Raw genomic sequence first — 25,000 nt, forward strand, 5'->3', positions numbered from 1 at the left:
TGCTGCCATGGTGGAATTCTTGAGCAATTCTACAACCTGCTCAGTTGTATAAATGAGATCGTTGTAAGTCCCTCTGAATAAGGGCATCTGCCAACTGCTGGAAGAGTAAAATGAATAAAAAAACAATCAAAATAGAGAAAAAACAGGAATTTATTATGAACCTGGACAAAGTTGGTTGGGAAAACATAGGCATGCTTTTATTAGTTAGGATTGATTTGATCAAATGTAGACATTTTTACTCATGTAAATGATTTTGCCGAATGAACAGCTGTGGAACACGAGCATTTCAATGTGGTCAAGCGTTTGCTGGAATCAAACCAGTTCTCCTGATTCCAAAAATATCTGAGCATCTCGGAATGATCTGCATTTTTCAATAGCATTTATTAGTATCACCAGGGTTTCGTTTTATTATCCAAATCCAATTAACAAGCGCTGAACTGCAGTGTGCCTTCTCCCAAAGGAGATTTAACCCCGGTGTTCTTAAACAGAACAGAAGAACCCCCTCACCTTGTCTTTCGGAAGCACAAGGCCATTAGCTAGCAGAAGGAGAGCAACAGTGATCATGGGTGAAGGAGGTTTCAGCTGGCGAGTGTAATTTAAATCTCGTTCATTGATCCCGAGCTTGAGTGGTGCTTGAGCTAATTCCAGCAGCGAGGTGATTCTTCACACACCTCAGCCAGCAATGGGAGGAGCAGGGGGAGAAGGAGGAGGAGGTTGAGTGAGAGGAAGCGAGGCATTTCGCTTCACCATGCCTCGCCACTGAAACAGCTCCACATCACTCTAAAGACAGAAAGGGTTCGACTCGCTACACCTCTGAATTGTTCGTTTTTTAATGAGTAAATAAATATTTTTAATGAAAAATAATACGTCTCCGACTTTGCGTTCGGCAATATAAAGAGGCTATATTAATTAAACACAATATTAAAGTGTGTATTTTTCTGTAGGGGATTAAAATGCTCCGTCGAGCTTAACAGTCCTGGTCCAATAACACACGAGGAGTTTATTTATTTATATCCGAAATTAAAGCCTTGCAGAATTGAAGACATACACTGAATCTAATTAGACTGCTGTACCACCACACTTGATTAGGTGCATTTGCTCAGGTGAGCTATGTTTCTAGAATACGGATACAGCTGCTTGTGAAGACTTGTGGAGGTTCATTCAGCCACAATGTGTGTTAGTAAAGATGGAGGTGAGGTGAGGTGAGGATGCCTGGGATGCGATCAGGATTCACATTCATCATAATCGATAGGGTTGAGGTCCGATCTCTATAGCAGGCCACTCAAGATCTTCCAGTCCAGTCCAGTTGTCATTCTGGAAACAGCTTCGGGTCTCCTAGTTCAAATTTAGTAAAAAAAATTCATGCTCCGACATCCAAAAGCATCCTATACATACAGTAACACGTGTCTCCAACTTAATGCTAACACTTTGGAGAAGGACCACATGTGGCTGGAAAAGTCAGGTGTCCCAATACTTTTGAAAATTCTGTGTAAGTACAGTATCTATCAGTACACACTACAGTATAGGGCCAAAGGTATGTAGACATGACGTTCCAAGCACAAAGCAAACTCCATAAAGACACATGGTGTGGAACATTGGAGAGAAAGAGCTTGAGTGTACTTCACAGACCCCTGACCTCCTCGACTAAACACTGTTCCGAGTAACTAGAGCCTTCTAAGAACAGTCAAGCTTATTGCGACAGAAAAAGGAAAATAACCAAATGAGATGTTCGACAAGCATATAGGAATATAATGATTGGTCACTGCAGGCTTGACCATCACTTCATTTCATTTAACCACTGACTAGACACCAAGGCGCTAGTGAACGGAGATCTGATCATTTGAGTGAATTGGTTCTTTGAATCAAAAACGAACAAACCTTTTCTTTTGAGTCGTTTCGTTCATTTCGTTCCTTTAATCCTTTGAAGCATATACAGGAGTCACGTGATAAAAGAAAGAACGACTCAAACCAGACGACTCATGAGATGAACTACTCGATTCTGTTTCCTGTGTAATGCATTACATAGCGTCTACGGGGGGCACGAGATAAAAGAATGAACAATTTGGACTAAAAGAGTCGAGATGAGATGAACTACTCAATTCTGTTTCCTGTACATAAGAAAGTAGAAAATGAACGAATCACTCTTCGAGACTAGTGAGTCATATTAAAGAGTCGTTCAAAGAAAGACCCATCACTAAAGGATTTTCCAGGGTAACACCGTTGGAAAAGCATTAAAATAGCACATCCTGTCTTTCAGTGCTAATCTATGCTAATAAGCAGACAGGTTAGCTAATATCAGATACAAATAAATATTTTGAACTGATTTTAAACAATTCGATCACTTTATAATTAAAATGTCAAGTTGCTTCCATTAACAGATTAAAATGTGAAGCTTCGGTTGAACTCGGTGATACAGATCTGGTGAAAAAAAAAAAAAATAATAAAAATATTCCCTCTAAAGACACAGCAGTGGCACCGGCAGCAACTTCCAAATTTCCACACGCTCCTTCCCACGTGCTCTTTCTCCACCTCCTCTCTTTCTTTGAAAAACACTGCTACTGGAAGTGTCATAATGTCAGGCAGAGGTGAAGGCCTGTCACCTACCGCAAATACACAAACACAAACACACACACATCACATTAATGAGATCTCCTTTCCCCTTGCACCACAACATACCCTCCTACACAAGCCTCCTATATCACAATATCGCGTCTTGCTGTTCCCCCTGTAGCGCTTCTGGCTTTGTGACATTTCTAATTTGCTGAATGTGGAGACGGCGCATGTCAAGCTCTCAACGTCCCCTCTAGCCCGCGTTAAAAACACACGATTGCATCACGCTCGGCTGTGCCGGACCGCGCGGTACCAAGTCTACCTTCTTGTCTACAAACGATGCCAGGCTTAAATACCATCACCCTCGATTTGTCAAAATGGCCGTGAGGATGCTGCCAGGTCCTGATAAATGCTTCTAGTGTCCATTTTTTTCCTACAGTATTTAATCACGCCTATGAGAATGGAGTGTGTGCAAGTTATGACCTGGTACAGTGTTAAAAAATCGACTCCCGCACCATCACCAGCGCATCGCGTCGTATCTGTCGCACACGTCACCTTGCACGATTTCAACCAGCAGCAAATGATTCACTCCTTTGAAAAGCAAAAACCCACGCCCTCATGCCTGTACGGATGTTTCTTGTACGCCGGTTCGTCTCTGCGGTTGAGTTTTATACTTGAACGGTCAACTGTATAATTGTGCGATTTGGTTCTTCTCACAACCAAGCAGCTGTCGATAAAATCCACTTGGAGATAAAACTCCGGTCTCGGAGGAGGCCTGGGGATTCGAATGGAAGAAAAAGTAAATGAGCCGGACCACCAATATGCAATCAATTAGGAAACTGGTGCGTCTGTGGGCGCCTGTCAATCGTGTGCGACGTCGCTTGGAAAGCCCGACCTCGAGTCCCTTTTACGAAATTCGAAAGAACAAAGCTCTGAAAGCATCATGGAATCCACAATAAGACACGAACACGGACAAAATCCCAGCTTCACCAAGCTGCCACTCCTGGGCCCCTAAACAAGGCCCTTACTGGATGTAGAATCGTCTCGACGTTCTTGAGATCCCAATTAAAAAAACTTGAGGAGCCTCATACAGACACCAAAGAAATTAAACACAAGCTCTTGTTATCTTACTACACCGTGGGCTCTGTCTCTGTCTCTACTGCCTGAAACACACCGTGGAGTGAAGCTCCACATCCGGCAGTTCACAATGAACTAAAACACACGTCTCGTTTCACGTCTCCGTGCAGCCCTCGAGCCTGACACTCAAAGGCCGTGTCCGCACTAACTATAATTACATTTCATTTGAAAATGCATATTTTTCTCTCCGTTTTTGGCCTTCCATCCACACCGAGACGGCCTTTTCAGTCAACAGAAACGTGGCTTTTTGAAAACGCTCTCCAAAGTGTATTCATTTGAAAACGATAACGCTTTTGCCTCGACATTGCCGTGACCTTTCAAAGAGCCACACAAAGTAAATAAATGCCAGGTAATGATGCAGGTTGAAGCGTCTTACATTTTGCTTGGAAGCTTTGGGAATTAAAAAGCATGTTATGGCATCTGGCATTATGGGCTAGTTGCATTTATCTCATTTATACACCTCAGCAGTTAAGGGTCTTGCTCGAGGGCCCACTAGTTGCTTGGTGGTGCGGGGATTTGAAGTCTGGTTGTGTCTGAAACCACAAACTTAGCCACTATTCTAGGGCATTATTAAGCACTAACACTAACCATATTACCTCAAACAGCTAGTGTTTGAATTCTAAAAACCATGAATGTAGCCTTAAAACATATCAAATGCTCTGATTGGTCAGACCACAAGCATTTTTACGTCTGCGATTTCATTACGGAGAACAAGTTCGAAGAACGAGCGAGCATGAAATTCTGCATGACACTGGACAAATCTGCCACCGAGACGTTTGACGAAACGCAACGAGTCGTTGGAGGTGTTTTGACTGGCACGAGTGGGAGCGATATATTGCTGTAAGGACACTGTTTTGAAGGTGATAGTGTGGAACCAAAGATAAATAAAAGACTTACTTGTAAACAGAGCCAGAAACTTTTTAATACCCCCTCATAAAGCTAACACTGTTACCTTATAGAGTGGCCATCTTGGACAACCAGGCGCAATTTGTTTATTGCGTTTGAAGTTAGAATTGGACGTCATTAAAAGTTCCACTGCAAAGTCAAATGTTCAAATATACGCAATGTACTGTTTCGATTATTCATTTCTTGCTAGCCAGATTAGTGTCACAACACATTTCACCAGACATAATGATTGATAAAATAAATTTGGACTGAACGTCTGCGAATAAAAGGTGAAATATGATGTTGAAATGAATCTTTTATGTTTCGGATGCACTAATGCAGCTGTACTCGACTTCCATTGAGCAGGAAGTTATTAGCGAGGTTGAACTCGATGTTTATTAGCTGCACACTGAAATGCACCCTGTACAATAACTGGGTCCTAAACGATGATGAAATGGTGGGAACACAGAGATGTTTAGGAACTCAAGGTTATTTGGAGGAGACCACTGGACATGATGGAGAGAAAGCGTGAATCATTTGCTCTAAAACATCTCATCTAAATGAGGCGATTTTGAGTAAAATACTGAGAGATCTCAAATGTGAAGTGGGAGTTCGAACACTTTTTAAACACTAAAAATAGTTTTTTTACTCCCTTTGTTCCTGTCTCATGTTCACAAAGCTCCGCCCCCCAGAACCCTAGAGTGTCTACAATATAAAAATGGCTGGTTATTCACTTCTTTTTTTTTCACAATCCACGGTTTATTTAACATGTTGTACAAACCCCTAATGGTTTTTTTGTACAAGAAAAAAATTGAATATTTTTCTAATAATGCACCTGCAGTGGCAGTAAACAGTTGCGGTCACATGTCCAAAGCAGTTTTTCATTAATTGCTTTACATTTTAACTATATACTGAGAGCATTTCTTTTGGATCAGAATGCTTTCTGGTTTCAAATTTAACATTCATATTTATAAAATATAAAAAAAACATAATTTCACACTTTGAAAGCAGATTGTAATGACTGTCTAGATTGCAAAACGAAAAAAATAAAAATTTTCAAACAGACTTTCACATTTACTGCTTTTTCCCACGGTTCATTTATTTTTCCATTATATTTTTGTACCTTTTTTATTAAACTTTTTTTTTAAAACAATTTTTGTATTCACTACATACAGTGAATTGTAGATATAATTTTGCCATATTATCCAGGTGTAAGTATCCTGGTCCAAAGTGCTCAGAAGAAATAACGTTGTTGTCATCAGTGGTGCAACTATGACCTCAGCTAATCCTCACTCTTTTTGGTGAACACGTACGCCATGTTGATTTGTCCCCCACCTGATGACCCAAGCTCCTCAAGGGTGTGACTCTAGCAGGCGAGTGATTCTACTTTTCTTCCTTCTACTTCTAATTAAATATCGATATAGAGCTGTTAGAGAAAATCCCACCTCACAATAAAGTCTCCACGTCTCCAGCAAACCCCTGCGGCGAGGGACGTCCAATTGCGTAACTTAAATGGATTTTAAAGGCATTTTACATTTTTACATTTACATTTTCTTTTGGAAGAGCTGTATATCTGCCTGTGAAGCTCAGGTGCTTGGAATGAGGGGGAAGAAACAGAAAAAAATGCAGCGTCTTGGCCGAAACTGAAATTCGGATTTTTGATTTAGATTTTTTTTTCTCAATAGAGAAGGAATGTGGGCACATAAATCACACACGCAGCAAACTGCCACTCAAACAGCTGGCTCAGTAAACGCTAATCATCTCGCAATCTTGTGTTTGCTGACTTAAATGTGCTCAAAAAGCTCTTTCTGGCCCTGGATTTTTGCTTCGGTAACGAAATATTTCCATTACAGTCGTAGGAGGAAAATTAAACAATATTAAAATTAACAGACAGACAGACAGACAGACAGACAGACAGACAGACAGACAGACAGACAGACAGACAGACAGATAGATAGATAGATAGATAGATAGATAGATGATAAAACACATGGGAGATTAAATAATTAAATGTTTGGTAAGAACTAAAACCACTGCTGCAGATGTGAACGTTTCTACATGCTCCGTATAGCCGAGAAACATCGATATAGTATTCCATGAGAGTTCTGCATGATTCAGCGTTTACGCCGGGTGGGTAGGAGATGAAAGTGTGAGACTCTGCATACGGCTCCAGCTCAGTTCGCTCGCGCTCCGCTCGCCCCCCCCCCCGGTATGGCAGCGTCAGAAAAAAAATAAAAAAGGAAAAAGAAAAACAGTGTAATAGGATTCTTCAGCTTTTCCACTGGCTGCCTTCACTATCACACACATTTAAGAGCACAAATCCATGACAAATTGTCTCTTCTGATCCATGACAAATCGTCTGAGGGCCAGACAGAGACAAGGAAATGGAGGAGAGAAAAGGAGAGAGAGGGAGAATTGAGAAAGACTGGAAAAAACAGACATAAAAGGGTTGAAGGGGAAAACACAAACTGGAGTCAGAAAAAGTAGAGAATAAAAGACAGGAAAACAGGTGTGTGTGTGTGTGTGTGTGAGAGAGAGAGAGAGAGAGAGAGAGAGAGAGAGAGAGAGAGAGAGAGAGAGAGAGAGAGAGAGAGAGAGAGAGAGGATAGGAAGAGAACTAAGAATGTGTGTGAGAGTGTGAGAAGCACAGAGAAGGTGTGACAGATATAAAGAAACCAAAGGAAACAGGCTGAGAAGGTGTGAGAGAAAAGGAGTAACAGAGAGACAGAGACAAAAGGAGGAGAAGTAAAAGTCATTAAAAAGAGCTTGTGATTGAGAGAGAGAAAGAGAGAGAGAGGGAGAGAGGGGGGAATGAAACAGGATAAAAGTGAGAAAATGAGAATGAGCGAAAAAAGAAACAACAGTTAAGTCAAACAGAAAGATTGAGAAAGAAACGTCTGAAGTGATTAGGTTTGGACTTCCACACCTCGCCACTTTCCTTTACCATCTGCAGTGAGTTCCATTGAAGGAGGAGAACACCACATCACTGGTATGAGACCAAACCTTCTTCACTGAGACTGACAAACACAGGCCACGCCTCCTTCACTGACAGCAGCCATGCCTCCTTCACTGAGACTGACAGACACAGGCCACACCTCCTTCACTGACACCAGCCACGCCTCCTTCACTGAGACTAACAGGCACAGGCCATGCCTCCTTCACTGACACCAGCCACGCCTCCTTCACTGAGACTGACAGACACAGGCCACGCTGGCCACGCCTCCTTCACAGAGACTGGCAGACACAGGCCACGCCTCATTTACTGACACCAGCTACGCATTCTTCACAGAGACTGGCAGACACAGGCCATGCCTCCTTTACTAAAACTGACACACAGGCCACACCCCCTACACTGAAACTGACAGACACACGGGTCATGCCTCCTTCATTAAGACAGAGACAAACAGGCCACACCTCCTTTATTAAAACTAAAACACACAGGCCACACCTCCTTCAGTGAAACTGAGACACACAGGCCACACCTTTTTTACTGGAACTGATAGATACACAGGCTACAACTTCACCAAAACTGACACACAAACCACACCTCCTTCATTTAAATTGAGACACACACACACAGGCCACGCCTCCTCCACTGAGACTGACAAAACACCTCCTTTATTGAGAGTGACAAACCACCCTAACCCCTACCTCCTTTATTTAGTCCGAGGCACACAGGCCACGCCTCCTTTATTAAAACTGAGAAACAGGCCAATGAGACTGGCAAACACACAGGCCACGCCTCCTTTACTGTGATTGACAAATAAAATGGAACTAAAACAGAAATTCCTTCTAACACGCCACCAACATACTGAAACATCTGTAAATATTGAGATGGTTTAACAAATAGACAAATCCTTACACCCCTAGTGTGTGTGTGTGTGTGTGTGTGTGTGTGTGTGTGTGTGTGTGTGTGTGTGTGTCACACTCTTGCTTTCGTGCCCGAGGGTGCTAACAGTCTGTTTGTGCCAGAGCCGAGATGAGTGAGAGCCGCCGTGATCGCGGCGCTTCCATCCAATTTGCTCGGAAATCAGATTACGTCGCCGTTCATTCCACTGAGCCGCGCTAATTGAAATCGCTCGCCGCCATCAATTCCCCGTCCTAATTAGTCGGCCGCAATTAAAAGCGGGTGTGAAATGATTCCTGTTTTGACTTTGTCTATATGTGATACAGCGTGACAAATTCCGCTTAAACTCGTTTTTGAACTAATATGTGGAATGTTCGTGGTGCCACGGGGCTCGGTGAGACGCGAGATTTTACACGTTCTATGCGATCGGCACCTCGGAAAGTCTGCCAACGAGAAATTAGCTGTATAGCAATAAAAGCATGAAGCACACACACACACACACACACACACACACACGCTGTGTACTGGAACAACGTCACCAGTGCACAACTGATAAGCTAATATGCACAGGCAACTCTCTCTCTCTCTCTCTCTCTCTCTCTCTCTCTCTCTCTCTCTCTCTCTCTCTCTCTTTCTCTCTCTCTCTCTCTCTCTCTCTCTCTCTCTCTCTCTCATGCACACGCACAGAAACCCCGTGTAGAAATAGTTCTCAAATAAAAAAATGCATCTGGGGACTTTTTCATTAAAAGACTTGTATGAATGGATTTGAATATTAATGAGATTCAAATTAATTAGCAATGCTCTTTGCTGCTAGCTACAGCACAAGATCGATTGATCTATCGATTGATCTATCGATTGATCTATCGATTGATCTATCGATTGATCTATCTATCTATCTATCTATCTATCTATCTATCTATCTATCTATCTATCCATCCATCCATCCATCCATCCATCCATCCATCCATCCATCCATCCATCCATCCATCCATCCATCCATCCAGATCCTTTCTATCCAATCAGATTCCAGTGTCAGATCACGTATTGCCGCGTGGCCTGCAGAAACGAACAGCGCAGGCTCTTGATAGATTCAAATCCATGTTGCCTGAAGCTGCTGCTTTAACCAATCAGAGTGTGTCTTGCTGACAGAGGCCATCTAGAAGGCGTCCAATCACATCAGCATTTTCATGTCTTTTGATTGGACAGTCAGAGGGTGCACTAATCAGACCTCTCACACCAAATCTGTAGCATTCTGCAGAATCTTAAATATATTTGTGTGGATTTATTAGCTGTTTTTTTTTTTTCCATTCCACAACCACTGACGAAAGGATTTGGTTGCAGATACCTATGAAAAAGTCGACCAAAACAGTTCAAAACAGTGTTTTCAGTGTGTTTATTAACTGTTTTATATATATACTGCGTTTATCTATAATATTGATTTTATGCAACATGGCATCAAAACGATGGAATTTAGTGTTGAATTGGTTCCACTGAAGGCCAAGGTGTGAAATGTACAGCTAACTGGGTTCTTCAGGGTCCTGAAAGTGTTAACACAATGGTTAGAGGTCGAGGCTCATAAAAGAGCTCTCAGATGAAGCACTTTTGAATGGGGAAACACAAAAATAACAACTCTTATTGTCAAAATAAGACTATTTTTTTGCTAATATAAGCAAAGCAAAACAGATCTTGCCACACACACACACACACACACACACACACACACACACACACACACACACACACACACACTTTGGATAAAACACAAATGTAGTCTCTTTTTCTCCTCTCACTCGATACCGTACACGCCACACAAACCTTTTTATTCTTCATTTTATTTTCCTGAAGGCTGAATGAAAGCAGACGTCGCCTCGCACCCTCTGTTCCTGTTCCTCCCTTAGAGCCTCTGCAAAGCATAACGACACCCAAACATGGCCGCCTGGCTTCAGCAAACACGGCACAGCGTGGCCCGCAGCATGCCGACTAATAACACACGCTCGGGCAAAAACACATTACTGCTCTGCGCCGGCTGTAGGAGTGAAAAGAAATACAAACACCTCTAGCGAATGCGTTTCTGACTGAAATTCTGACACACACCCACCCCCACACACACACAGACACACACACACACACACACACACACAGAAACCTTGAAAAGCTATACACCTGTATTATAATCAACAAACATTTATAAATTCACAACAATAAACACTGCACATGTCCTTGTAAGTGTATCTGCAACCAAATCCATTTCTTCGCCTTTATCAGCTATTGTGAAATGAACAAAACCAGCTAATAAATCCACACGGATATATTTAAGCTTGCGGTTTGCAAGCTCAGACTAGTGCGCTCTCTGTCCGTCCAAAGGACCGAAAATGTTGACATTATTGAACGCCTGCTAGATGGCCTCGGTGTGGCCAATTGGAAATCTGATTGGCTAAAACAACAGCTTCCTTCTTGTGTATTGGAAGCTGAAGGGCCCTGAAACAGTGCAACCAAGAGAAAAGCTATAACAATAGAGTATTGGGAATAATTTCATACATATTCATGGACAGTCATGAAGTCAGTGATTCTGCATCTATAGGCCTTGCTGACCCTAATGGCTTGCACTGATATATATCATATATGCATTTGATGCATTTCATATAAATATGCATATATGATATATACAGCCGTATATTAAGGTTGTCAAAATTAATGCGCTAGCGCAAATTAATTTGTAACGGCACTTATTGAATTTTTAATGCAGCACGCATTTCTGTTTGAAGATTTTTATTACAAAAAAAAAGATAGTACCAGTGTAGGAAGGTTTAATATTACATATAAGTCTATTATATGTATTATAGTCTATTAGCATATGTGTCCAGACATAAAACACTCCTGCCCTTCTAACAGACGCCCCAGTTTACAATGAGCAGCCGAAAAAGAAATAAAGATGTTCTTCAGTTGTGTCTTCACAGCAGCAGTGAAGCGCTATACACACCTCGAGGTCATTCGGGTCGGTTAAATGTTGCGGTGCCGAAATTGCAGTCCAGGTTGGTGGCGAGTTCTTACTGATGTGTGTTTACTGATATGCGCTTTTAAATGCAGATGAAGCACAAAATAAATCAACTTCAGACCAAAGCCTTCGAGGTCAAAAAGTGCCCCAGGATACGGAGTAGAGAAAAACGAGAACATGGTCTGGATGCTAACCTCGACTTTGCTAATGGACGAAGAGTCTCAGGGGTTCAGACGCTGGTTGCTTTAATACCTGATGAATATGAGCAGGGTGTACTGTATTGTATTGCCTTCTCCTTACAATAAAGAGGAGATAAAATCACAGGGAATGGCTTTAAATGCTAGGAAACGAAAAAGAAAAGATACTATAATGTACTCTATGGCTAAGGACAATGGATGTGTAAAAAAAATTTGAACTAATTTATAGTAATTAAAACTTTCCTAGCTGCCTAAATGCTCCTCTGTTTTTGTTTTTGTTTTTTTTCGAGAAACAAACGCTAGGAGTTAAAGCTAGCTAGGAGTTAAAGCTAGCTGTTAAAGGGGAAAGCGTGTCACATCATGAGAACATCATCTTAACCAAATAACATCATCTCATGAAACATCCCATGACATGGACGAAGCTTCACTGTAAAATAAGCACAATTACTTCCAGAAATAAAATGTATAGCTTTCTTTATATTGAAAAACATTCATTTCATTTCACCTTCAAACCTTTCCTTGAGTAAAAGTACAAAGAATATTTGCCTTTAAATGTACTTAAGTATCCAAAGAACTATGATTTATTATGGCTATAATCTTCCTATTATCATTTTTATTGCTTAATAAACTGAATAATAATAATATTAAATAAAGACTGTTACTTTTAACATACCAATATTAAAAGAATGATATTAATGAGTCAAATGCTAATTTTTTTTAATAAAAATTATCAGAAGGTCACGTGTGTTGTGGCGAGTTCGAGTCTGGAGTTTCTTCATCATTTATTCCTCTGTAAATCATTTGTTCCTCTGCTTGATGTTGAACTGATGCTGAACTGTATGTTGGTGAGCAGTAGATACACCGAGCGCCAATCAGAACAAGTTTAAAACAGAGCGAGCGCTCGACCCTGATTGGTGGATCGCTGCGTGTTTGACCAGTTACGTTTTTATCCTCATAAATATAAAGAAACGACTGATTTCACTAAATGTAGTTGAGTAAAAAGTACAATATTTAAGTTAAAATTAAAGTCTCCCCAAACAGAAACACTTCAGTAAAGTACAGATACACGAAAAAGTTCAGGAACGAATTCTATTTACTTCCACACTGTCCACCACTGCTACAGAAGTATACACCCATCCAATTTCTAACAATCTGCTGTTTATGAAGAGTGTGTTTTAGTGATAAAAGTTCGACCAGAAGTTCGAATTCTAGAAGAGTTCCTGACCCAGGATTCCAGTTGGGAAAGGCTGAAACTGCCACGGCGAATCGTGAGGCCACTGTGCAACTGCAAGTGTCAGGTGGGTGGATTTTCTGATATAAAAAAAAGCCCACAGAATGTATGACTTCAACATAAACTGATTCGTGAGTGTTGCTGTTGCAGAGATTTAAAAGGATTATTTCTAGGCTACATAAATAACACACTGAGCTAGAGAGAGAGAGAGAGAGAGAGAGAGAGAGAGAGAGAGAGAGAGAGAGAGAGAGAGAGAGAGAGAGAGAGAGAGAGAGAGAGAGAGAGAGAGAGAGAGAGAGAGAGAGAGAGAGAGAGAGAGACTGTCGTCAAAAAAGTCTTGCGGCTCTCACACTCTTACACCTGACCCAGGCCAAATTATAGCCATACCGTCAGACATTTCGTGTGTGTGTGTGTGTAGAAAGAAATAGGTGCCACTGCTGGCCAGCATTGTGTCATGTCACATTCGGCTCATCCGTCAATGTAGTGGATTATTTCTTGAGAGACCGGAATTGGCTGCCTGGAATCGGAGCGCCATCAATCTCGGCTGAGTGCCGGGCGCTTGGGAGGCCGGGCCGCATGGACTCATGGGATATCAGCCAAGCGGAACCGGTGCCCGGGCAGGTGATGGAGCAGCCGAGCGACTCTCGTTACTCAACTCCATCCTCGGCAGTGACGGCGAAAAGAGAGAGCGAGAGAGCGAAGTGAAAAGGGTATTCCAGAGAGCTGAAAGGACACACAGACAGTCTACGCGCTGGATGTGCGAAAAATAAATGTGTGGTTGCGCTCGATCGAGGCGATCTCGGTCTTTGCGCTCGAGCTACACTCCGCTTCTGCCAGCTTCTCTAATTAGATTTCCTTTGGTCCATCTGGATTCCTGGTACATAAACCAGGCTTTCACAGAATTCATTCCTGCATCGCTACGGTTAAACGTTTCCCCTGATTTCATTCTCCAGTGGATCCTGAAATGAGGCCGTGTAGTCAAACAAAATCAATTTAGCCAATGAGTTTAGTACCGCACGAACTGCAGGCCTAAATTATCACGCACGCTCCACTCGAAAGTTGCCGCAGTAACACGAAAAGTGTCACGAGCTTTATGGACAGGAACGCTCTGGGACGCTGTTGGAGAACTTACACAAAACTGGACTGTTTTTACAACCAAAAATGTGCAATCCAGGACTGTCAGGAGAACCTGAAAATCATACTCGAGTAAAAGTATAGATACCTTACTGCTAAACTTAAATCTCAAGTTATTCAATATGACTTGAGTAAAAGTCTTTGAGTATCTGATTTAAACAGTACTTGAGTATTTGGCTCATGGTGAACGTAAGCTCAATGAGGCACTAATCCTCAACAACAGGACACACACTGGTAAAAAGCCAAAAAACAGTTGATTCGTGAAGATTTATTTCCTAAAACCTTCTGCTTTCTAGCTGCTCCCGTTAGGGGCCATCCATCTCCGTACCACCCTGTCCTCTACATCTGCCTCTTTTAAATCAAACACCTGTGTGTCTTCCGTCAGCACATCCATAACCTTCCACCTTGGCCTTCCTCTTTTCTTCTTGCCTGGTGGCTCCATCCCTCCTCTGCACATGTCTAAACCATCTCAATCTGTCAGAGTCACGGTGTGACTGGGTGAGTGAGGACCCGAATGCAGGATGCGACAGGGTAAGGAGAAAAAAGAGTTTAATTTAAAGGCAACTAAGCAATGGGGCAAAACACAGTCCAAAAAACCAAAAACCAGCAAACAGAACGAGGAAGGGCAGCGCAGAAACATAAACTAAAAAAAACAGTCCAGAGTCCAAACCAGAAGCAAAGCAGAACAGGGGTTAGGATCAGGATCAGGAACAGGAACAGGAACAGGAGCAGGAACAGGAACAGGAACCAGATCAGGCAGGGTGGCAAGAATAGTCTAAAGGTACTTTGGAAGCCGGTGAGATAGTCTCGCCCCGAGCTAATGTTTTGGGTGTCCTTAAATACAGGGAGGTGCGGGAAAAAGGCAAGATGGCCGTCGACCCGGAAGTGCGCTCCGCAAAACCGGAAGTGCGTGCCGCGTGCCCGAAAGATCCTGACGCATTCGCGCTTCTCTCACTTTGTCTCCAAACCTTATAAACCTTTTTGGTGCTAGAAACCTTCAAATGTTAGAAAAAAACACTTATCAAAGTTCCAGTCTTGTTCTAAAAATAACAACTGTAAGAATAACACACAAAAACATACAGACTTCACTTCGAGAAACAAACAATAATAACATTTTTAATCAGCTTATTATCATCCAAATCACACCAGGAAAGTTTTTTTTAATAATTAGGCCACGCCCCCTAACCTAAGCTAAGGAAGTGAGGAAACGTCTGTAAAATGGGGCTACAGTGTACTGTATCTACTGATGACTACAGCTCCGTTTGTCACGAACAACCTGAACAACTCGTGAGATTCAAGTGAGCGTGTAATGAAAGTGAAAGTCATATCATGAATTTGATGTTGATGTTTAAGCGACTGAAGGCTTATTGTTTAAAGCGTGCACTGGCGCCGAGTACGGCCCTTAACCCCGAACTGCACAACTTTATGCTTTTAACACAATCGACAAATAACTACACACGTCTAAACACGTTGGCTTATCGAATCGCATCACCGTTTGACTGAACAATTCCGCACGCTACAGAGATTACGCCTGAGCTCCGTCGAAGCCGTGCCGTATCCCTGACGCCGATACGAAGCGGAAATAACTGCGTTTGCTTTAACGATTAAATAAGTGATGACAGATATTCATAACGCATCAGGCTCAACTCCCACTTAGGCACGGAAAAAAACGCTTTTAATTCAGGACGTTGCTTTTGATAGAGTCAGATTGAATAATAAACAATTACAAAAAAATTAAAAAAATTTAATGCATGTTCAAATATGCCCCCCCCACACACACACCCACCCCCCCACACCCTCTCTCTTTCTCTCTCTTGCCTATTTCTGTCCCTGATGTCTGCCTAATGAAACTAGAGATGACCCTGAAATTACAAAATCAATTCTAATTCAGACATTCATCATAGTTTTTTCGAATTTCCAGAAAACAGGATCAGTAATTTTCAACTGAGCGCCCGCTCCGATATCGATGTCCAACTCGTGGGCCTAATGTGGCCATTAGTAAAAACATGATTTTATTCCGTGCGAGGCGACCTTATGTTCCAGGAGGCGATCGATGGGGGGAAAAGAGCGCGTGATGTGTATTAAGGAGTCGTTTCTGTTTTTAAAGGGGGGATTGTGACTGTACATCAACATGATGCCATGCTGTAATAAACACATATCCAGCACTTAAACTATGGGCCACTAATACGGAGGTAATGATGTCAGTCACGAAAAGTCGTTTACTTTTGTTTATGCTTCGTCATTTACTGCATTTCATAGGCTCTGTACATGTACCTTGCACAATGACAAAGTTAAATCTAATCTAATCTGATCACTGGAGGAAATCACTGGCGCTGTCTGCCTTCTTCCAAATACCGATCGCTGATATACAGCATGGTGTTGATCTTTTTTCCTTTTATTAAATCTAACAGCTAATTAACAAGAAATGATACAGAAAATTGTTTACATTAAACATTTATTGAACAACACAAGCATCTCCAATCAGTGCACTTGTTTGCAGGTTTTGGTCACCGCTGGTTGAAGGATCGCTAATAATGTAGTTCGGAATTTTTTTTCGCATTCTCTCTCCAAATGTTATTCAAATTCTCAAAAGTAGCATCATATTTACCCAATAAAATATATAGGTCTAGACTAAAAACAAAGGATAAAATCTTTAATCTTTAAAGGAATGTCAGGTGGTTTTTGAGCGTCAGTTGGCTCTAGTCAGACGGATTCTGCATATCTGAATATATCACTCCGATTGGCTATTTAGCTTAGCGAATGAGCACACAAGAAAACAAACAAACAGAACCGATGAAATCAAACAGTGACGGAGTAAAGAGGACATGCACAATACCATGTCGTCATTCTTGCTCGTCTTTGCAACTTAGCAGACATGATTGAAAAAAGCCACACGAATCTGTTAGCGATGATCGCGGCAGGCGTTTAACCGATGCTCGCTTTACATATTTACGATTCTAGCTCTTCCGGTTTCCCTGTTTGAATGTCGAATACAGACTACTGCCACCTGCTGGTGTGGGAGGTTTTCGTTCTCTCACACAAGTGCAGACTGTACACACGGTTTGCTGTTTCATTGGCCGATGCCGATTCATTAAAAAAATTTGACAATCGATCAGTGAAATTCGAAAAGGTTTTCGAAACCTTCATAAATCCCAGCAATGTTAGGAAGCTGGGCTCAGAGCCCCTGGAACACTGAGGATTGAGGACCTTGCTCAAGGGCCCAAGAGTGGCAGCGTGACAATACTGGGGTTGGACAATCCTGGCTGCCTGCGTCTTTTCTGTAACGCGACCTCAGCCTAATGCAGGTTCTGAATAGATTGCACTTAATATGCGCTATGACATGCAGTCCATCACAGGGCCTGATGTAACACACTGTAAACTAGTTCGCTTTGTGTCGCAAACGTTTTGTAGGATGAATGAGTGCAGAGAACGGTGTTAAACAATGTGTACCCTTTCATACAAACCGAATCCGTTACTTCCCATGCATCGATGCTTTTGAGGAAACCTGCTCGTTTGATATGGCATCGTGTGTACAGTTGTGTGTGTGTGTGTGTGTGTGTGTGTGTGTGTGTGTGTGTGTGTGTGTGCGTGCACACTCGTGTGTAAACTCTGGGGTTGATCGTTTTTTATGAGGAGACCGGGGACGCAAGCAAAGCTCTTGGATTGCGGGTTTGTTTTCTGTCAAAGACATTAAGTCGACTATAATCTAAGAGCGAGGGAATGTAAGAGAGAGAAAGAAGGATAGAGCAAAAGAGAGAGAGAGAGAGAGAGAGAGAGAGAGAGAGAGAGAGAGAGAGAGAGAGAGAGAGAGAGCATTTGGTGGGTGTGGGAAGCAGGGTGCACTTATTTTTATCCACAAAACATCATGCCATCGACACACGCCTTCCTTTCCTCACCTCTGGAAAAAAACGTTTTTCGCACGTGATGGGGAACTCAGCCTGATTTCTCGGGAGGGACGAGTTCTTTCTTTTTTACGAAATCCGACGCATAATTTGCCAGAACGCGCTCTCTGGGTCACGCTCTTTCTTTGTACGTCTCCGCGACTCATTTGGATCCACACACATACATGAACATACACATATGCTCTCGGAAAAGTTTTTCAACTCTGTATATTTTAGTTTTTCGCTTAAAATGAGATTTCTGTTAGCTCATAGTCTAATTTTACACTATAAATAGGAGAAAAGAATCCGTATACAAAGAAAACGTTTCACTCACCAAGTGCACTAATAATCTGATTCTGTCACTTAAACTTAATTTATACTTAGATATAGATATTGTGTTTTTTCAGTTTTTTGTAATGCAGTATTTGTAATTAAAAACTATTTTTATATTTTTTATTATATTGCCATTTCTTGTGTAGAGGCAGGACATGTTCCTTATTGGAATGGTGAAGCTGTAAGCAGGACAAAGATGATCTGTGAATAAACACATGAACATAGATGAATGAATGAATGAATGAATGAATAATTGAAAGAATGAATGAACAAATTAATGTTTTTTTTTTTTTTACTCTCCACAAGTTATTCAACACTGTATAATTTTAGCTGTTTTTCTTAAAGTTCTTGTTTAATCATAGTCTCATTTTACAGCACAAACACCTAAATATTCGAAAATAAGAAGCATATACAAAGAAAACTGCCGTGTTACCCACCAAGTGCGCTAATAATCTCATTAGGAAGCCTCCTTATATCCAACAATATTGTTCTTTTCGGTTTTGTAATGCAATATTTGTAATTATATTGCCGTTCTGTGTTGTGTTTTGTCTGCAGAGCCACAGTAAAAGTACTTAAACTGCGATAAGACATAAAAAACTCCAGTTAGGGGGTAATGCTGCGAACGCAAAGTGCCCCCGAAACCGCAGGAGCTGAAACCGGAGCAATTTCTCTCAATGAATATCACATCATATCGTTATCTTAATGCTCTTAGCGGAACGCACTTCAAAACGGAACAATGAAAAACTTTTTTTTGTGTTGTGGAAAGAAAAAAGGAACAAAGGAAGAACGTCGTCACAGGAAAGTAATCAGAGATGCAGTGGTGTAATGAGGATCTGTTTCTGTTTCTCACTCCGAGTGTTGTGCTGTGTAGAGGCAGGACATGTTCTCCTCATGGTACTGTGGGTTTCTTTTCTGGTTTCTATTCCATATATTGAAGTGAACTAGTGTGAGGAAGGGGGGGTCCGGTAGACTGTGATAAACCAAAACACCGTCTGGAGTTTATTTCTGCTGGGATGCATCAGCTGTGATCAGGATAAACCAGATCAGTGAACGAATTAGAATGAAGAAGAAAATATAAATAAATGAATGAATGTGAATGAATGAATGAATGAAAGATTAAATGAATGAAAGAATGCATGGAAGAATAAATGAACAAATGAAAAAATAAATGAATGAATGAACGAACGAATGCAAGAATAAAGGAATTAATGAACAAATGAAAAAATACATAAATGAATGAATAAACGAATGAATGAATGGTTGAATGAATGAATAAACATCTTGAACTGTTACATGCAACCATTTTTGGTGTGCTTGTATTTGTGTGTGTGTGTGTGTGTGTGTGTATTTGGTTGTAGGGGAAACCTCATAGTATTTAAAACAGCATTTTCACAGTACACACATAAGGAGCTGATAGAAATATAAAAACGAGAGCACAGCGATTCATCTTCCCGGCCAATAAACCACTCTGGCTTGTTCCGCACCACTAAAGTTATGGTTTCGAGACTCCATTAAAAGGGTGACGCAGTGTTCCATTGCGGCGTTTTCTACGATTAGAGAAGCAGCTCTGGGAATCCGGGCCTTTCTGACCCCCCCATGCTGCAAAAGGAACTGCTTAAACACCTACTGAAATCTGAGAGGAACATCGAAGCAACTGGCAACCAGAGTATACTGATCAGGGGCGTGTAGCCTCGAGCAATGTGCACACACTCTCACACAAATACACACTAACACACAACGTCAAAATCACTTTTTCACACCACTGTGTCTATATATACATTTCTTTTCTATTATTATTTTTATTGCCCCGCCATGTTACTTAAAAATGCAAATACAAATATATAAATAGAAAAATCATAAATAAAACTAGAAAAATCTATTTCAAATGACTTAAAAAAAAAAAAAAAAAGACACTGTACGGTGTTTTCTTTATGTTTTAGTTGAAATGATCCCAAACTTTGGAAATTTTCTGTTTTGTTCTTTGACCTGAATCTTTCCCTCGCTGTTTTCTTTTCATTCTGTGGCGTCTTCTGTGTTACCTGTCCAGGGGTCTCATTTATAAACCACTTTCCACGCAAAGGTTGCGATTAATATAAAAAAAAAAACTGCTGCTACGTGAATATGAGGTTTCACAACGCTACGGAGACCGAGATGTGTCCTGAGAGTCACATAGGATACAGATTAACAGGCAGAGGTAGAGCTGTAACTTCCTGCAGACACAACAGGAAAAGACCGCCTGGTTTTTACATTTACAGCATTTGGCAAATGCCCTTATCCAGAGCCATTTACAACTGAACAGAGAAGGGTTGAGGGCCTTGGAGAGATTTGAACCTGTGACCTTCTGATCCAAAGACTAATGCCTTAACCACTGAGCTAACACCTCCCACCTTTTTTTTTTTTTTTTTTTTTTTTTTTTTTGCGTGAAAGGGCCATGTGTTAGAAGTCAGAAGGTACTTGATGATTTGCTGTGTGTCAGAACTAAAGAAATAAAATAAACTATCTCTACCCTAATGAATTGCAGAGCATCATATTTTTTCATTGTGTCATATTGCATTGAATCTCATTAACACACACACACACACACACACACACACACACACACACACACACACACACACACACTGCTCATAATATTTGAAGACACATTCACAATTCTTGCCTATACAGTACTGCTATCTTTTCAACCAATGTTAATAACTTTAATTATATTGTAAAGTTTTCATTATTTTTAATTTTTTTAAAACATACAAATGTTAACGAGTTCGTTTGTCGTAACATCGTCCGGCCCCGACTCTGAAATCTTCGAGCGCAATCGGGCGTGTAATCGATTGCAGTCGGCAAAAGCCACGGCTCGCAGAAACTTTCTCCGAGCTGCTTCTCGAGTTGTAAAATTGACGCTAATCGGAGTGAAATGTAAAGCATACGTGCCGGTCCGTAAGCCTAATGAGCCATGCTGTGGTGACATCTGTGTGAAAGTGTTCGTGGTTAAAACAGATCATCTCCCGGCTCATTATACACCTTACAGTGTTTCGCTGAGTAACTACTACACGATGTTCGCTAAGTGCGGGAGAGGATTTTAGAGCCTGGCCGGTGGATGGGGAGGAGAGTGTTAAGACCCTGGCATTTCCCAACTGCATAAAAATTCATCAATGACTAGAATTTCATTATAACTAAAAGCAACCACAATTCTATTTTCTGTCTGTTTAGACGTGTCAGGAAGTAGCAGCATTGACAGAAGCGTGTCGGCGTAACTAGTGGAGACTTAGAGATTTTTATTTGACGCACAGTTTCGTTATTATTTGCTAAATTAATCCACTACTCGACTCTAATTTGCTAAACGGCTGACTCCAGAAGTTTTCGCATCATTCATAGATCCCTTGTGCAGCACACCTTCTATATCATCAGTACTACCGTACTACAGTCATGGTTACAGATACATGTGAATATTACCCCAGCTCCAATAACCTGTACAACAGAACAGAACCTGTAATTCATGAATGATCATGAACTCAATCATGCATTTCACAGCAGGAAACAAAATAGAATGGAAGTAAGAGGGATATTGCCGTGTTTTGTACCTTATAAAACATACACTATAATAATAAAAGTGTGTGGACACCTCTCCATACGCTCAGTATGTACTTTCTGAAAATCCCGTTCCGCATTCAATCCTTTGTTTACTATTATAAGAAGCTCCACTTTTCTGGGAAGATGTTCCACCACATTTTAGAGTGTGTTTGTGGAAATTCATTCAGCCACGAAGGTGTTAGTAGTCAGGTACTGATGTAGGTGAGGTGAGGAGCTCTAGCTCAGCTATAGCAGGAGATTTTCCACACCAACCCTTCTAAAGCATATATTCATAGAGCTGGATTTATCATGCTCGAAAAAGAGGGGCTTTGTCATGCTCAAAAAAGTCTCCGGGTTGGAGGGAAAAGGACAATTGTATTTAATCCGAAGACGTCCTGTATAATTCTGTGGCTCCAAGTTGGTGGTAACGGTTTAAGGAAGGACCATCTATTGGTGGAAAAGTCATGTGTCCCAATACTTTTGTTTATGTAGTGCATAGAATAGTGTAGCTGTGTACCACACCATATAGTACTGTATTACATCATATATCATAGTGTTGTATTGTAATTTACTTGGGTCATATTGTATTGTGTGTTCAATCCTAACGCACTCCATTGTGTTGTATAGCACTGTATGTATTTTATCATACTGTATTCTAATATATCGTATCAGTTTAATGTACTGTATACGACCGTCAGTTTGAATACCGGATTCTGATTGGCTAGAAGGTGTGGATTCAAATCTTTCAGCACGAAGGCCAGTTTAAACACTGTTCTAAACGCATGTAGCGCCGTATAAACTGCTGTAATCACAGAAACACACAGTCAGAGTCGATTACATAATGAGACGTAGTGCGATTATACATTTCCTATTGAACTTACAGAGCGAATTATAGCCAAACCCGGCAAAATGAATTAGCGCGGACAGCTTCATTATTAGCAGACGAGGCACAGCTGCATGTGATTCGCTCAAACCGATTTAATGCACTCAACAGACACGAGCGTAATCCGTAACCTTAAGACTGTATCAGATTATATCTTATAAATATCATATTGCATGAGTTCGTATTCTACTGTAGCACCGTGTATCAGACGGTAGCATGCTGTATCAGATTTACATATGGAAGATGTTTCCAGAAGTTACAGATGTGAAAGGTTTATCAAAGGTTAAGCATCAAAGCCTCGCACAAGAGACACCTCAGGTGGGATTTGAACCTTGCCTGACTTTCCCATCAGCAGCTTGAGGCCTTCACCACTGAGTATTGCACTGTAATATATTTAGGGTTGCAAAATTCCCGGACATTTTCAAGACTGCACACCTTCCACAGGAATTAATGGAAAAATATAGAAATGAACAGGAATTAATGGGAATAAACTTTGAATTTACTAAATTCCAAATTAGCCTATATTAGGGAACTTAAATGTATTTGAAAAAACAATTCTGGTGGAATAATGTTGCTTAAAACCAGATTTAATATATTTCATATAATATAATTTCAGTTGAATTTCTACCTGCACATTCAATCACATGCACACATCACACTTGGACTACTGAGGCCACGCCCCCTACATGCACTGTGCATTCCTCAGTCACATAAAACACATCATTTCTTAAATCCTGTACAAAATAATGTAAAAAAAATTTTTTATCTTGGTGAGTATTCAAGAAGATTATATAAATATTACAGAAATGTATGTTTAAAACATTCTTGTGCTGTGTGTTAACCATTGTGCAACAAAATGATACAAACATTCAGACAATTTAACAATAAAAAAAAAAAATACATCTGTATTAGTTTGCATGCATTACAGCTTATGGCTAAACAAAATGTTTATATTTGTTTGTATATTGTGATGTATACGTTACAGTTCATTTAAATTTCTCCAAATTTTTTATTATCTCCAATAAATTTCCCTTTAAGTTTCCAACTCGGAATATTTCTAAAATTACCCAGATGAAGTTCCTGTAGAAAGTTTTCCGGGCAGTTTCCTGAAATTTGTTGTATGTTGTAGTACATGAATTTATTTCACATTGTTGAATCGCACGGCATTCTGTCGCGTTCTCTCATGAGGAGTTGCACTGTATTACATCGTATCATACCGCATATCGGATTACTGTAAATTATTCTGTACTGCTTTGTATAGTACTTTGCTCTACTCTACTCTATTACTGTAATATACAGTACTCGACTACTCATCCTCGTGTATCTGGTAACGCGTGCTGTCGATATACGTGTAACCGCTTTCTTTACAGATACCGACCACGAACTGCACAACGTTCACCATAAAACAGACTCCGATTTCTGTCCAAGCCGTTTGTCGCCACGTTCCCACAGCGTTCACTCGCGCAAGGTCATGCTAGGATGATTCACGCCTTGCATAAACAGTGGTGCGCGTCTCCATTTACATAACATAGCGCTACATTTCTCATCGATTTGGAACAAACAGCACACATCTGGCCTCAACACCGCGGGCGGGCGCTGACGTGAGCTAGCGAGCGAGCTAGGAAGTCGCTAGTGCTAATTAAATATAAAGTAGCACGTCAGGGAGGGATTGTTGATTACCGACGTAAACTTATTTTAATTATTTTTTTATGTGCATTAACTAATCATATATATAATTTGCTGCTTTAACGCATTTTGACATTTTCGCACATTTCCGCACATTTTCTCCTCACCTCTTATTGCAGCTATATACAAATAAATTGATATTCCCAGTGTGAGAACACATAGCTACCTTGAAAAAACATCAGCAATGCAGACCAGGAAAGGCCTGATGAACAGCCCAAACACATCAACTCTGGAAGAAAACTACTCAGCAGCTCCTATAATACACCTCAAACCAGGCTGCTGATTTGCTCAGCAGGGAGGCACTGGGGCAGAGTATAGAAAACGCGCATCGAGGAAGCCCGTAAAGACAACGTCAAATGAAACGGATCCAGCGGGAGAAAGATGGACGGCCACAAGAGAGGAGGCGAGGGTGTGACTCACCGAGGATCTGGATGGCGTTGCGGCCGGGTCGAGGCACGTGGTGCTGCTGGATGGTCTCGTACAGAGTGGCCTGGCAGAGCACGAGGCAGCTTACAGCTATCCACAAACAGAGAAACCACGACATGGCAGGAAACAGGCTGAGGAAAAAGGAGGAAGAATATCATGTAGTTTGTGTGGTTAGATATGAACGCTATTCTTTTTCAAGTCGGACCGCGAGTAAATAAGATTTGGACAGCACAAGAAAAAGAGAAATA

The 25,000-nt window shown here is 41.1% G+C and overlaps 1 protein-coding gene across 3 annotated transcripts in view; it reads right to left on the minus strand.

The window, feature by feature from the left end:
- Positions 1–25,000, minus strand: part of tafa1b (TAFA chemokine like family member 1b) — a 151,249-nt gene that overhangs the window by 123,600 nt on the left and 2,649 nt on the right. For all 3 annotated transcript variants that reach the window (XR_014532149.1, XM_083533485.1, XM_083533484.1), the window contains exon 3: positions 24,747–24,883. Coding sequence is in view for 2 of the 3 variants with exons in the window: in XM_083533485.1 (XP_083389611.1) it covers positions 24,747–24,870 (124 nt within the window). In the remaining variant the exon portion in view is untranslated. The remainder of the gene's footprint in view (positions 1–24,746; positions 24,884–25,000) is intronic.

Source organism: Silurus aristotelis (assembly GCF_946808225.1).
Source record: "Silurus aristotelis genome assembly, chromosome: 28".
In the NCBI taxonomy this organism is placed as follows: domain Eukaryota; kingdom Metazoa; phylum Chordata; class Actinopteri; order Siluriformes; family Siluridae; genus Silurus; species Silurus aristotelis.